Genomic DNA, 15,342 nt, shown 5'->3' on the forward strand with positions numbered 1-15,342 from the left:
TTCAAAATAATCAAAGTATTCTCGTAAGCGTAGAATCTGACATTCAGAATCATTCAGAATACATACAAGCAACTCGCTCGTATGTCAGCCACCATGTTGCACCTCCATCTTTAAAATACATTAGCCAAAGAGGGACATACCTCTGCATTTTGCCCTCTTACATCGATTGGCACAGTGACGAATGCCAGCTGGGAAATTACTCGAGAGGGAAGCGCAAAAGAGAATTAAAAACGACAACACAACAGGCCAAAGTTAATATTTGAGTGATTAGAACAGCTGCGTGTAAACGATGGAGATACTAAGAGCTAAATTCGGGTTCGGCCACCATAGGAGGAAGTGCCAGAAAGTAAGATTCAGTTGGTTGTCATATACAATTTCACCACTAGATGGGAGAAATTCTTACATAATGTAGCTTTAAAATATGGTGAAGCAGATCTTTGCGGCCCTGATGGTCATATGAGGTAGACTTAGTAAATATCTTCCGTTGTCGTTTTGGGGCAAAGAAAATGTCCAGACAGCAAGCAAATGCTGTTGCGTTGTGATTTTATTTCAAACTGAATATCAGACAAATGAAACTAAATGAAAAGTGAGTTCTGATTCTCCTTTATCCGTTTTACTCCGTTCACTTCTTCCCGCCCTCCTGCGGCTCCGTGCAGGCGTCGGGCCGCAGCAGCTGGCTGATGCGCAGCAGCTGCAGGTCCAGGGCCGGGCTGCGCTCCTTCGCCGGGGGCCAGCGCTCCTTCGCCGGGGGCCAGCCCTCCCTGAAGCTCCGGACGGGCGGAGGGGGCGGGGGCAGGTCAGAGTCCGGGGTGATGGAGTAGGTCTCGTCATAGTGTTGGCAGTGATGGCGGTGGTGGTTGTTGTTGTTGAGGTCAGGAGGAACGATGATGCTGCTGCTGCCGCCGCCGCTGTGGCACCGGACCAGGAAGGCCCCGCGGCGGTGGCGGTGGTACAGCAGGCCGGCTGCCGCCAGCAGCAGCAGGATGAGCGAGCTGAGCAGGAAGAAAAGCCCGTAGACACCCTTCGTCTCAGGAGACAGGGCCGAGCTACAACCTGCAGGAAGGACAATGGGAAGTCAGTGGCTGGTCACCTCTGGGGTTGGGTGTCCTTTGGAATTTGTCCGATACCAGTGCTAAAACGTTACTTTTAAAACTGTGCATCCATCCATCCACATTCAACTAGCCAACCGTTAACTAGCAGCTGGATTACACACGGTTAAAACGCTGACAGCTAAACGGTGTAAAGGTTGTCTGTATTTCACTGGAGAGGATTCAGACATCGGGACATTAAGCAGTGTGCAGCTGCCGTTGTCGGAAAAACAACACAGACGGTGCGTTCACTTAAAACTAGCGAGCCTCGTGGTGCCTTCAAAGTTATGGTAAACGACCCTATTACCCTAATTTTGAAAGTATCGGTTCAGGCACTGTTTACGCACCGGCACCGTTTTCAAAGTATAGTTTCAGCACCGTTATCGGAAAAACACCCAGAGGATACCCAACCCTAGTCCTAAGCGGGATGGATAAGCGCAAAAGAAGCTGGGTCCAGACTAGTTTAATGATAGCCAGACAGATCATTTCAAGAGGATGGAAGAACGAAGGGATTGTGAGACAGCTCATGTTGCAAATTGTATGTTGGTAAAATAGTTAATTCACCAAAAAAAAAAAATTTACCTGTAGGCTTCTCATCAACACAGGCAGTCCCTCCCGACCCCAGGCGGGACTCGTCCCGGAAGCCCGGCCTGCAGTGGCACGAGTACGAACCAAACTGGTTCACACAGTCTGCGTTAACGTCACACAGCACCATCTGGGTCCCGCACTCGTTTACATCTGACACACACACACACACACACACACACACACACACACACACACACACACACACACACACACACACACACACACACACACACACACACACACACACACACACACACACACACCTCCTGACTCATATTGCCAGCTCCATCCCCACAGAGCTGTGGACTCAGTTCTGGTTACAGCATAGATGCATTCTGGGATAGGAGGGGGGGGGGAAAAAAAATATACTATGGGTTGTTCGCATCTATTTTTTTTTTTTTTTTTTTTTAAATCAAGGTAATTGTTTGGGGGCATTTTAGCCCTATATTTTTATAGGACAGATGAAGACATGAAAGGGGGAGCGAGAGGGAATGACACGCAGCTTGTGTACTTTAGGATGCTTTGTTAGCTGGCCGTAATTAGCCGTAGAGGCTAAAGCTGCTCCTTTGACTTTTGTCCAATCGGAGTTTTCCGTTGCACGACTAAAACAACTTTTGAACGTACACATGTTCCACCAAAACAAGTTCCTTCCCGAGGCTATTCAGCAGAGGCACCGTGGCTTGTGGATTGTGATTGGTTTAAAGAAATGCTAATAAACCAGAGCACGTTCTTCTCCCATCCCAGAATGCTGTGTGGACTAGCCAGACCCTCCTCTGCAGCGCTGTGGAGGAATGTCTGGCAATGCGAGACAAATCCGAATTAACTACCATGCCCAGTTTCCACATATTCTGTGTCACACTGAAGGCTCGGCCCCGTGCTGTACCTGCAATCGACACCGAGGAGATCACAGCTTCCCATTGGCTGACGCCGACGGCCGTGGCAGGGAGGCCGTGCAGGTTGGAGTGGACGGTCTGGTGGACCTGCAGACCCTCCGGCCCCTGTCCAATCTGCAGCCAGATGATGTACAGCCCTCCTGCACTCAATCTACACACACACACAAATTTAAACGCATACACGAGCCAATAAGTGGCCCCTGAGTTGAGATAATTTTCTTTTTGAGCAGTTTTAAACAATCGTTTTCCACAACATTTACGCAAAAAATTGACGTGGCTTCACTTAAAAAAAAAAAAAAGCCTAGTTTCTCATTTAACAAAAAAACAGGTTTCCATCTTTTCTTTTCTCGTTTTACATCTTTGTGAGGAACTAAGATGCAAGTGTAGGGCTGCAACCAACAATTCATTTCATTGTTGATTATCGCATTGATTATTTCCTTGAATAATTGATTAGTTGTTTTGGTCTCAAAAATTTAATTTAACATTAAATTAAAGTTTCAGCAGTTTTAGGAGTCTGTTGAATACCAACCTTTTTTTTCTTTTAGTCTTCATGGACAGCGGCATATGCAGAGGCTTCAGCTGCTTGCTGATCTACAGAAACACAAATCGTTTCACAAAAGCACTCTAAACGGAGCACCTTCAACGTATTCGCTTTGTTGTCGTCGTCAACATACATACCAGCTCTTTTACCGACGGCAGTAGTGACAGGAACACGTTGTCCCAGGACTCCTTTACATCCGGGATGAATTTCACTTCAACAGTCACTTCAAACAGGTGATCTGTGGAAGGGCCCAAACATAACACCAAAAGCGCGATAATGTTAAAGCAAGCTGCGCAGTGTTCACTACAGTCGGACTCTTGACACCGTGCAGATAAATGTTACATTTGATCCGAGTCAAAACAGGAAATATAATTAAATTTGATCCCAACAACACTGTGGGCCCCATCTTGCACCCGGCCCAGTGAAAAGCCCGACACAAGCGTCTTTGCTAGTTTAAGACCGACGCAGTTGTCAATTTCCCATCCAGCACCCACGTCGTTTAAATAACAAATGCACCTGCGCCCATCGCCGTGCTGGTCTTACAGGAAGGTGTGTTCAGGTGCATTCTGGGCATGCTGGTCTTACAGGAAGGTGTGTTCAGGTGCATTCTGGGCGTGCTGGTTTTACAGGAAGGTGTGTTCAGGTGCATTCTGGGCGTGCTGGTCTTACAGGGAGGTGTGTTCAGGTGCATTCTGGGAGTATTGCTATCTTGAGGCAGCGGGAAGTGATCGCGCCATTGACCAACAAAAACCTGGTCTAAAGTCAATAACGCAGCATTTCATTGTTATTTTAACAGAGCATTAGTAAAATGTACACACACACACCTTTTAAAAGGTGTGTGAGAGATGATCTCCAATTGGTTGATTGTATGTTACGCCCAAAACACACCTCTGATTAATGAAGACACTAAGGACAACCCTTTAGAACCATGCACCCGGAGCCTTTTTTCGCTGTCAAACTAGCAAAAGTGGATTTGAACACGCCCTAAACGCACCTGCGCCAAGCGCTTCACGTCGTGTGCTTAGATTGTTAAAATAGGGCCCTATGTGTTGATTGGATTTAGTCGGTTTAGCTCAGAATATGTTTAGCGTAGCACGTGATCTGATGTGTTGTAACACAAACACTGTCCCAGAAAATAAAGATGTTTAGAGTGTTAAGATTCCTGTGAAGTTGTACGGAATCGGTCCGATACTCACCGCCAGGAAGATGCGGATCTTCAGAGTGATTTCTGATGTGGACTACAAGAGAAACACAAAGTCAAACAGATTTAGTTACTTTACAGATGCAGATTAATACAAACTATAAATAAACTAATAAATGATCTATTGTTATGAATAGTGTTGGATTGATTGAGCCATCTTTTAGCTTTACATCCTCAGACAATTAGCCTTGTGTTTAACCTCCGGGCAGTAAAGTTTTTGAATCAATTCGATTTGATTTGGAATGTCAAATCACAACAGTTATCTCAGGGCACTTTACTGGTAGAGTAGGTCTAGATTAGACTGGGTAACCCCAGCTCCATCTGCCGGCGATTTGATTTCTCCCTGCAGCTCAGGATGGAAAACTGTACATCTTTCTATCCTGCTTCCGTTACAAATCTGCGGGGACCAATCACAAACTGGCTCATCCACCTGGCGCGCTGTTGGCGGATTTAACACGATGGCGATAGAGAAGCGACCAAGCAGCTTCTTGTTTACATTCAACATGGCAGCCACCGATGCGCAGCAACCCGTTGATGCCGCTGTCGCTGCTGTTCTAAAAAGATTTCAAAGGCAAGTTTTCTCTGAAAACGGAAGAGAAACTTGCCCTGGAAGAATTCCTACCAAAAAAGGATGTGTTTGACTTACTACCAACCAGCTTTGGTAAAAGCCTAATTAACCAGCTGGCGGCTAAAAGAACGGAGCTCAGATCAAACCCCGTTGTTGCGGTCGTGTCACCATTGGTGCAAAGTACGTCACCGAGATAGTTGGTCCGATTGGTTGAAGGACTATCCAATTGCGTACAACTGTGCCCGTTGATCACACCTCTTGTGCAGTAGAAAATACAGAGCAGACTAATGTTCAATCTTAAAAGATTGAGCTTGGTCAGCTGATAGCCAGACTAAGTCTAGACCACTCTAATTTACAGAGGCTCAACAATTTCCCACAAGAAAGCATTTGGTGCAACAGTGGCGAGGAAAAACTTGTTTTTTTTACAGGCCAAAACCTCAGACAGAAAACTCAGAAAAAACATTTTAAGTTAGCGTTTCCTTTAGGATGTTTTTTTTAGCAGTGGGGGCAGGTATGTCCCAACAACAACAAAGAAAAGTTCTACTTTTTGTTATATTGCAATGTGTGCGGCAGCCAACAAGGGCGCATTAGGTCGGCAGGATGATTTAAAAAGGCAACTGCGACTACATTGTGCGTCAGCCTTATTTCTGATACCGTGGCGGCAGACATTTTGCCATGGCGGGCCACCACTACAAAAATCAACATAGAGGAAACACTGAATTACAAGCAGAACAGTTATCCCGACAGTACTTTTGAGCGTACATCAAACGTCTCGGTGACCGAGTGTAAAACACAAACTGACTCACTGTTTCCCCGGTGGTCCGACAGCGGCTCCACCACGTTGGGCTGAGGAAGAGTTGGCTCAGTCTCCTCTGGTTCTGCTGCTTCAGAAGGATAAGGAAGCCAGTTTGACATTTCTTCCTCCAACAGCCTCTCTTCCTCTGGACTTGCTGCTTCCTCTGGATCCGGCGAGGCCGTCTCTGGAGCCGACGAGGCCTCCTCTGGAGCCGACGAGGCCGTCTCTGGAGCCGACGAGGCCGTCTCTGGAGCCGACGAGGCCGTCTCTGGAGCCGACGAGGCTTCCTCTGGAGCCGACGAGGCCGTCTCTGGAGCCGACGAGGCCTCCTCTGGAGCCGACGAGGCTTCCTCTGGAGCAGACGAGGCCGTCTCTGGAGCAGACGAGGCCGTCTCTGGAGCAGACGAGGCCGTCTCTGGAGCAGACGAGGCCGTCTCTGGATCCGGCGAGGCCGTCTCTGGATCCGGCGAGGCCGTCTCTGGATCCGACGAGGCTTCCTCTGGAGCCGACGAGGCCGTCTCTGGATCCGGCGAGGCCGTCTCTGGATCCGACGAGGCTTCCTCTGGATCCGACGAGGCCGTCTCTGGAGCAGACGAGGCCGTCTCTGGAGCAGACGAGGCTTCCTCTGGAGCAGACGAGGCTTCCTCTGGAGCAGACGAGGCCTCCTCTGGAGCAGACGAGGCCTCCTCTGGAGCAGACGAGGCTTCCTCTGGAGCAGACGAGGCTTCCTCTGGAGCAGACGAGGCTTCCTCTGGAGCAGACGAGGCTTCCTCTGGAGCAGACGAGGCCGTCTCTGGATCAGACGAGGCCGTCTCTGGATCAGACGAGGCCGTCTCTGGAGCCGACGAGGCTTCCTCTGGATCAGACGAGGCCGTCTCTGGATCAGACAAGGCCGTCTCTGGAGCCGACGAGGCTTCCTCTGGAGCCGACGAGGCTTCCTCTGGAGCCGACGAGGCCGTCTCTGGATCAGACGAGGCTTCCTCTGGATCAGACGAGGCTTCCTCTGGATCAGACGAGGCTTCCTCTGGATCAGACGAGGCTTCCTCTGGATCAGACGAGGCTTCCTCTGGATCAGACGAGGCTTCCTCTGGATCAGACGAGGCTTCCTCTGGATCAGACGAGGCTTCCTCTGGATCAGACAAGGCTTCCTCTGGATCAGACGAGGCTTCCCCTGGATGCGTCGAAGATTCCTCCACATTAGCAGCCGGGATGCCCTTGGCGGGCCTGAGCGGCTCCTGGCTTTGACCGCCGCGTTGCTGCTGTGAAGACGCAGGAGGGACGGCTGAGTCGGACAGGCGCAAAGAGGTTTTAGTGGCACCTCGTCCCGATCGAGAGGTCCCCTGTGTGGATGCCGAGACTTGATGGTGGTTTTCATCCACCTGAGTGTAAATACAGAGTTGAAGCATTCCTCAGAGAATATTAAAATGCAAACAAAATACTTTTACCTAAAAGGTGAACATGGATGTGATTTATTAGATTAATAAACGTCAATAATGCAAAAGTCCAGGCAAAGATTGGCTCCTAAAAATATATATATTTTACTGCAACATTTATAGTTTCACAGTTTTTGTTTCCATTGAGTTGGAGGAACTCTTTCTGTGTTTCTATTAGTGTAACCTGGGCTGCGGTGCAGGGTCGGGGTGGCAGCGGTCAGAGGTGGTAGAAGAACTTACATCTTTTAATTAAGTAAAAGTAGCAATACCACATTGTAGAAATACTTTTACATACTTAAAAGGTCCTATGGCATGCTGCTTTTTGAATGCTTTTATATAGGCCTTAGTGGTCCCCTAATACTGTATTTGAAGTCTCTTTCCCAAAATTCAGCCTTGGTGCAGAATTACAGCCACTAGAGTCAGTCCCACAATGAGCTTTCCTTAGGATGTGCCATTTCGGTGTCTGTAGCTATTAAGGTGGAGCGTGAGGGTGTGACCTTGACCAACTGCCACTTTGCTCGTTTGAAAGCCATGATGTCTCTCTCTCTCATGGGTGGGCCAAATTCTCTGGGCAGGCAAAGCAGAGAAAGGGGAGGTAACCTTTCCCCTTATGACCTAATAAGAAGATTCCTGATTGGCCCATCTGAGCTTTCATTTTCTCAAAAGGCAGAGCAGGATACCCAGGGTTCGGTTTACACCTATCACCATTTCTAGTCACTGGGGGACCATAGGCAGACTGGGGCAACGCACATTAATGTTAAAAAACCTCATGAAGTGAAATTGTCATGCCATGGGACCTTTAAAAGTACACACGGAAATAAACTGGAATGAGCCAACAAGGTTTAACCATGTATCAGCTAATTTAAATAGCTCAAGTTACTGTATTGTGTCAAAAGTTAGATATATTTAATATTGTATGTGGCGTTTTCTTTTGCTGGGTGCAAATGTTCCACCAAAACAAGTTCCTTCCCGAGACTATTTTTCAGAGCCACCATCGCTGCGTACGGAGCTTATCGCACCGATTGTGATTGGTTCAAAGAAATGCAAACAACCCAGAGCGTTTTATCCCTCCTATCCCAGAATATATGTGTGGTGAAGCCAGACCTTACTCCACAGCGCTGTGGAGATAAGAGCTGGCAATGCGAGACTATGATCCACTCACCTCAGTGTCTGCGGCCTCCTCTGGCTCCGTCCCGTCTGAAGATGGACTAAAATAATCATACGTAAGATCAGAACTAGCCTGCGACGGATGCTCTGACTCCAGCTGTTCACCGTTCTTAACAAGTTCACTAAAGTCCAGGATTCCAGGAGATGGTTCCGACTCCCTGTTTGGGAATCCCTCCTGCGGGTTGTAAACCACCAGGGGTCCAAAGGCCTGGTAGCGGCCGTGGAAGCCCCTGTAGGGCGAGCTGGGCCAGCCGCCGATCAGCTGCACCACATACACAGTGTTGGACGAGGACATGTACTTGACCTCCCGCCAGCACTTCTCCAGGACTTTGTGAGCCTTTAAGTGTCCGATGGGTTCGTCCAAGTAGACCTGGTCTTCTTTGAGGTGGCAGGCGTCGTCGGGGGTCTGGTCCTCCAGTTGGAGGAGGATCCTCTTTGCCGGGTCCACCTGGATGGTCCAGTTGCACCACAGCGGAGGGTTGGAGCACAGGTAATCTGGGGAGAAGAACTCTCCAGCGTTGCTCTGCAGCAGCTGCTGGCAGCTCTGCAGGGCGTAGAAGGCACTGCCGTCGCCTCTGGGTCCATCTGAGATTAGATACAACTTTCTTGATCCCTAATTGGGTAATTTCAGTGCTACAGCAGTACAATATAAGACATACAAGAAATAAATAGAATACAAGAACAAATATTCCACTCTGCCATGAATACAACTATGTAGCTTTGATTTTTGTTTTGGCTGAAACTATAGGAAAGGTAATATTTACTACAACAGACCGGCAGCTACAGTATGCCTTTAAAGAATACAGTGAAGTCTTCTTCCTCTGGGCCATAAAAACACAGTTGCACTGGCTGACATGTTACACACACACACACACACACACACACACACACACACACACACACACACACACACACACACACAATTAAGGAAACTACTGTGTTTATTTTATAATGTTTGTGAGTTTATTTGTAATAATTTAAATAGGTTTTTCCTTTTTTTAAGTAGGAACCAAGAGGGATAGGGGAAGTGAGATTCAGGAAGTATTGAGACTAAACACATTGTGGGTTTTGCTCTTTTCATGGGATTTGTTGAAAGTAAGAAAAAAGATCTTACAAGATTCAAAGATCAAACTCAAAAGAACAAAATATATGCAAAAGGTTGGGGAGGAGAATGTGAATTTGGACATTCCCTGCATGCATAATGTTATTTAACATATAACTCTGACAATTGGCCATTATATTGTACAGGTGTACCTAATAAAGTGGGCCGTCAGTGTATATAAAAAGGGAGATATCACCGATAACAATTTTAATACCAATACATGGTTGTAAAGATGTAAACATTTTAAAACATGTAGATAAGGGGGCAGGGACTTTACCAAAAATATAACTAGACTATTTTTTGCACTGGACATCCCTGTTGTTGTTGTTGTTGTTGTTGTTGTTGTTGTTGTTATTATTATTATTATTATTATTATTATTATTATTATTATTATTATTATTATTATGATGATGAACTATTTCTATTGCACTTTTCTTAACAATGTTACAAAGTGCTTTCCAGAACAGAAGATAAAAACTAAGAATAACACAACCAACAACAATGAAGTAAAATACAAAACACGGAGGTATCATAAAACATCTGAAAAATATATATAAAATGTATACATACATATTTACATATATGTACATGCAAAATGTACACTACCGGTCAAAAGTTTGGGGCCGCTTAGAAATTTCCATTCTACTCCATTCCAGACAGAATACCAGCTGAGATCAGTGGCATTGTTTTTTTAATCAGGGCAGCAATTTTCAGATTACATTATGTGCTTAACATAATTGCAAAAGGGTTCTCGACTGTTGTAGACAGAAGTGGCTGACCTTTAATGCAATACCTACATTTACCATTATCAGCAACCATTCATCCAATGGTCCAAAGTCACATTCTGTTTACTAATCTGATATCCTTTTAAAAGGCTAACTGAGAAAACATTGGAGAACCCTTTTGCAATTATGTAAGCACATAATGTAATCTGGAAACTGCTGCCCTGGTTAAAAAAAAAACAATGCAACTGATCTCAGCTGGTATTCTGTCTATAATGGAGTGGAATGGAAATTTCTAAGTGACCCCAAACTGGGCAAGGCAGGACGGGATGAGAAGACCCAAACAGTATATTAAATATTCATTAATGCTCTCCTATGAATTAAAGAGTCGGGGGGGTATAACAGCAAAGGCCCTGTTCACAGAGTCTGTCAGGCCTGCTCATAATCCTGAAGCTGACTGACTGCTGATTTTTTTTAAACTCACAGAGAAAAGAAGAATAAAGCCACACATTTAAAATACCTTCAGGTTGAGTCTCACCTGGACTCTGGTTGGCTTCTTCTCCGTTCACCTACAAACACAAGAAAACAACACACACAATTATGTTGCACCATGTTTTAAAGTATTCACATAAAACAAGCTGATTTCACAGCCTTTACCTGTGTGTCACTCAGTTTCCACAATATACCAAATACGAGCAGCATGCTTTTAAAGCTAAAGATGTTCTTTGGTGGCATTTTCTCACCAAAACTTTGTCTGTTAAACCACTTTAAATGTGTCAAACAATGAAGTCAAGTTGAGCCTCACAGCTTCAGTTAAACAACTGTTTTCCTTTCCTGTGTGAGCAGCTGAAATTCATCAACTAGCTGATTGAGTTTCTTTTTTTTCTGGATGTCACGTCAGCATCATACTTGTCCACCAGAGGTCCCTGTTGTACTTCACATTTAGTCTCTTCATTCTGCTTTTCAGGTAAATTCTCCTTTACAATACATGTAGCCTATGTGCAGCAAAAGAAGCTGCACATACACTTTTTTACAGCTCTTTTTTTTACACATTACATAGCTGTTTGTGTAATATAAATGCAGTTCATTTACCATCTGTAAAACTGAGTTTCTCCACAAAGAATAATGAAAATCCAACACTTTAAATATTGTGTTTACAAGATATAAGCTCTTAGATTTCTTGGAAATAAGTCATTTAGCATACAAAAAGCCTAAAAATTAGACTTGAATGCTAATTGTATAAGAGGGGGCAGCCCTAGTGTCTAAGTCGGTGGTAAGTTTCCCCCACAGTCCTGCCTCAGATTAACTCACTGTACCCCTTCATTCATTCCCAATGTATGTTCCAAATGTACAACACTATTTAGTATATAAAAGTCGATATTGTTAATTTTTTACACTTGTTGAACAGTCAATATAAAGGTTGGCTTGGTCAGCAAGCATACTGAGTTACTAGCCTACTACTAACATTAGTAAAGCCAACTATTTCAACCGTTTAGCCATTACTTTAAGATATGCCTAACTATGACAACTGTTTAGCCATTACTTTAACCAACTATTTCAACAGTTTAGCCATCACTTTAATGCTAACTATTTCAACTGTTTAGCCATTACTTTAACCAACTATTTCAACTGTTTAACCATTGCTTTAAGCTATTTGAACTGTTTAGCCATTACTTTAACCAACTATTTCAGCCGTTTAACCATTACTTTAAGCTATTTCAACTGTTTAGCCATTACTTTAAGCTAACTATTTCAACTGTTTAACCATTACTTTAAGCTAACTATTACAACAATTTTTAAACCATTACTTTAAGCTAATACAACTGTTTAGCCATTACTTTAAGCTAACTATTTTAACTTTTTAGCCATTACTTTAAGCTATTTCAACCGTTTAGCCATTATTTTAAGCTAACTATTTCAACCGTTTATTCATTAGGCTACTATACTTTAAGCTATTACAATTCTTTATTTGTGCTATACAATACTTTAAGCTAACTATTTCAACTGTTATCTATTAATTCTAGCGACTCATTTGAACTGTTTAGCCCTTAGTTTGGCTATTTATTTCTACCGCTTTCTAAATAGTTTTCAAGCACTCTTACATAACTGCAACATGTAACATTAGTGTTCAGGTGTTACAGCTGATACATTCTTTATCAAATCATTATTTTAATTTCTTTAAATTAGTTGAGCTGCTCCACAATCTGTCATACAAGCAATGCAACTAAAAGTGCTTTAAATGAAAAAAAAAAAATTATGTAAAGCAAATACTGTCAGCTTACCTGTCATTTGTATTGGAAACATCAGAATCAAATCTATTTCCTCTTTATTTATAAAAAAACAAAACACAAGAGATATTTTTGAGTACTGAAAAAATGAATGACCAAATATTTTTTTAACAAACAACAGAAGGAGTTAACAAGTTTACCAGGAAAAATCTGCTTCATGTAAACCAAACTCAATTTATTGCTTTAAATTAAATTAAATTACACAAACACAAATACTGTACACAGATGTGTTGCATTTAAGATTTCCAACCATGGCTAATTTGGCTAATTTTCTGCTTAAAAAACGTCACAACATATCCTCGTAACCAAGAACACATAATAAATAGTGACATTGTCATGAGAAATATCATGTAAAAATTTCAATATTTACATCACAATACAATCATTTCACAATTGTTGCATATGTGTATGTGTGTAAGACTGAAGACTAACCTTGAACAGCTTTTTTTTTTAAAAGCTTTTTTTTAAAATTTTCATTGCAGATTAATTATTAATTATTATTTTATTTTCATGATTTGGATGAGTTGTATGGTCTCTAAAACATCAGAAAATTGTGAAAAATGTGGATCAGTGTTTCCCAAAGCCCAAGATAACGTCCTCAAATGTCTTGTTTTGTCCACATTACAAATATATTCAGTTTTCTGTCACAGAGGAGAGAAGAAACTAGAAAAAAAGACATTTAACAAGCCGACATCAGAGAATTTGACAAACATTGACATGTAGATTAATCTTTTGCAGCTCTACTGATGTCTGTATCTGCAGAGACCTTGCCCTCCGCCTGTATTCTCTCCTTTATTTTTAGTTTTTAGAGGTGGTACTATAGTCGGGACGTTTCTGGGCGTCAACAAAGAGCCTTTGGATCCCACGTGGGTGTAACCCCTTAGCCAATGACAGCGTTCTCATTCCTAAGGCTGCATTTACATCGCTACGTTTTGGTTTTTAAGTGGAGTTTTGAGCCAAAAGCGATCTCCGTGCACACAAGTGTTTTTAGCTCCAGTAGAAGAACTCATCTCCGTTTAAACTGACATGCCCAAACATCATATCTCATCAACATTCTCGTGTACTGGGCATAAACAAGAGGCAGCGTGGAGACTCCGCCCATGGCTGTATTTCCAAATCTCCCCGGTTTAGGGGCTCGGAAACGCCAGAGCAGGGGGAATGAGAGGGGGAAACACCAGAGCAGTGGGAATGACTGAAAAATATATAAACTTTTAAACCAAAACGTAGCGATGTAAATGTAGCCTCGGCGTCTCATACTGACGCACAAGTCTAACTGACATCAACACACAGAAACAGACACGATGAAGCTCTGCTTACAGTCATAATCCAACAATGCTGCACCTTCCTGCAGAGAGGTGCGGGTGTGTTAATTTGTGCTTTAGAACATAACTGCTGATAACAATGTGAGAAAAGATCATTTTATTCCTCTGATTCACTGCTCCCTCTCTTTATTCACTCTCTAGATCGCTCAACAAGCACTGTGCTCCCTTTCTCTCTCTGGCCGTTGAGCAGGGGAGGAGGAGCCAACATTCAACGGTGTGCAAACAGTAAGCCAATATAGGCCGGGAGCCAGGCCAACTCCTCAGGATGTTTTTTGCTACCTTTTTTTCACTATTATTTCCTATTATCTTATACCTTGGGCCATCACAAGTCGATAATGACCACCCCCAACTTGGCCCCGTTTGGTGTCAGGGGCCAAAAAACACCCTTTTTGGGAAAATCTTTTGGCGGAATTATGTAATTGTGAATATTAAGGTACTGCAGCTACATAAATGGTCATATAACCTTAACATTTTGCATGGTGTATCCTGACACATAAGGGAAACTAGCAGAAAAAGATTCTGGGGATTGTTGCCTTTTTGCTGTCAAATATCACCCTCAACATACCCCAAAAGACAAAGAAATGTCTGTCCGCCTGACAAATTGTCATCAAAAGGGATCATTTTCAAGCATTTTATTATAGACATCACTGCCTCAAATGTACATTAAAAACTTCCCAAGTTTATAAGCTTCAATTTAAGTCCAAGATGACCTTTGTATCTAGAGGATTACAGCTGGTATAACCAAAGTTCTCCACGTTACCACAAATCGAAGAAAACAGAACTTTCAAGCATTGCCATTCCAAATCGGATTAAGCCTATTTTTTGCAAGAGTTGAGATTTGACTTATGTAGCCTATTGCTATACTATATGAAGTGAATTACCTTACACGTGAATAATATTAAGCCTCTAGGTGGACTGGGCTCATGGTGTAAGATAAAACAATGGTAACCAGGTTACACACATAAACACACTAACCAACCAACACACTAACCCAGTGGTGTAGTCTAATGTATTGTAGTTGGTATACTGGGCCTTTTGGGGGGGCATATCAAAGTGTGGGGTGTGGGTGTCCTCTCCCAGTGTTATTTTGAGCACCAAAGACTACTGCATTCTGATTTTATAAAATCAAAGAATGCAGTAGTCTTTGGTTTTCTGTTTGTGTCTGCAGATTTCTTCAAAATGTACCAAAAGTTAGCATTAGATAATGCGTCATTTGCATATTTAAACATAAGTAATCAACTGTTCTGTTATTTTTATTTACATTTTATTTTTTTACAATCCATATCTTGAAAGGTTTTGTTCTCAGACTCTGAGCCAGAAATCTCCACTTAAAAGCAACACGCCGACTTATTGGGACTTCACCAATAGTAAAGCCCAAGTAGCAGAAGTAGCCGTGCTTCGCCTTCTGAGAATATAGTCCCCAGTATATATATATGGTTAAAGATGGCTGTGTGTCATGTGACCTTGTTATTTGTACACGCTGTGACTATACAAATCACAACATTAAACAGGAAAATGTTGGCGTTGTTTTGTCACTTATTTGTAGCAGTAGGCTAGATGGAGCCGGTTACCTCCAGGATCTGTGCTAAGCTAGGCCATATGGAGCCGGTTACCTCCCGGATCTGTGCTAAGC

At 43.4% G+C, this 15,342-nt stretch overlaps 1 protein-coding gene across 4 annotated transcripts; it reads right to left on the reverse strand.

The window, feature by feature from the left end:
- Window positions 1-526: 526 nt before the first annotated feature.
- On the reverse strand, window positions 527-10,989 carry LOC114568272 (mucin-4). Of its 4 annotated transcripts, none has more exons than XM_028597802.1 (11): window positions 10,757-10,989; window positions 10,620-10,668; window positions 8,271-8,860; window positions 6,579-7,054; window positions 5,686-6,536; window positions 4,307-4,348; window positions 3,248-3,348; window positions 3,099-3,160; window positions 2,560-2,720; window positions 1,671-1,826; window positions 527-1,053 (listed from the first exon to the last, which is right to left on the reverse strand). In XM_028597802.1, the coding sequence occupies exons 1-11, from the start codon at window positions 10,832-10,834 to the stop codon at window positions 623-625; spliced, it is 2,997 nt and encodes a 998-aa protein (XP_028453603.1). In that variant the 5' UTR covers window positions 10,835-10,989; the 3' UTR covers window positions 527-622. The 4 variants fall into 4 exon arrangements, with proteins under 4 accessions (XP_028453603.1, XP_028453610.1, XP_028453593.1 ...); XM_028597809.1 differs by having other exon boundaries at window positions 5,686-6,103; window positions 6,155-7,054; XM_028597792.1 differs by having other exon boundaries at window positions 5,686-7,054; window positions 10,638-10,668.
- Window positions 10,990-15,342: the final 4,353 nt, after the last annotated feature.

Source organism: Perca flavescens, chromosome 2 (assembly GCF_004354835.1).
Source record: "Perca flavescens isolate YP-PL-M2 chromosome 2, PFLA_1.0, whole genome shotgun sequence".
NCBI lineage: Eukaryota > Metazoa > Chordata > Actinopteri > Perciformes > Percidae > Perca > Perca flavescens.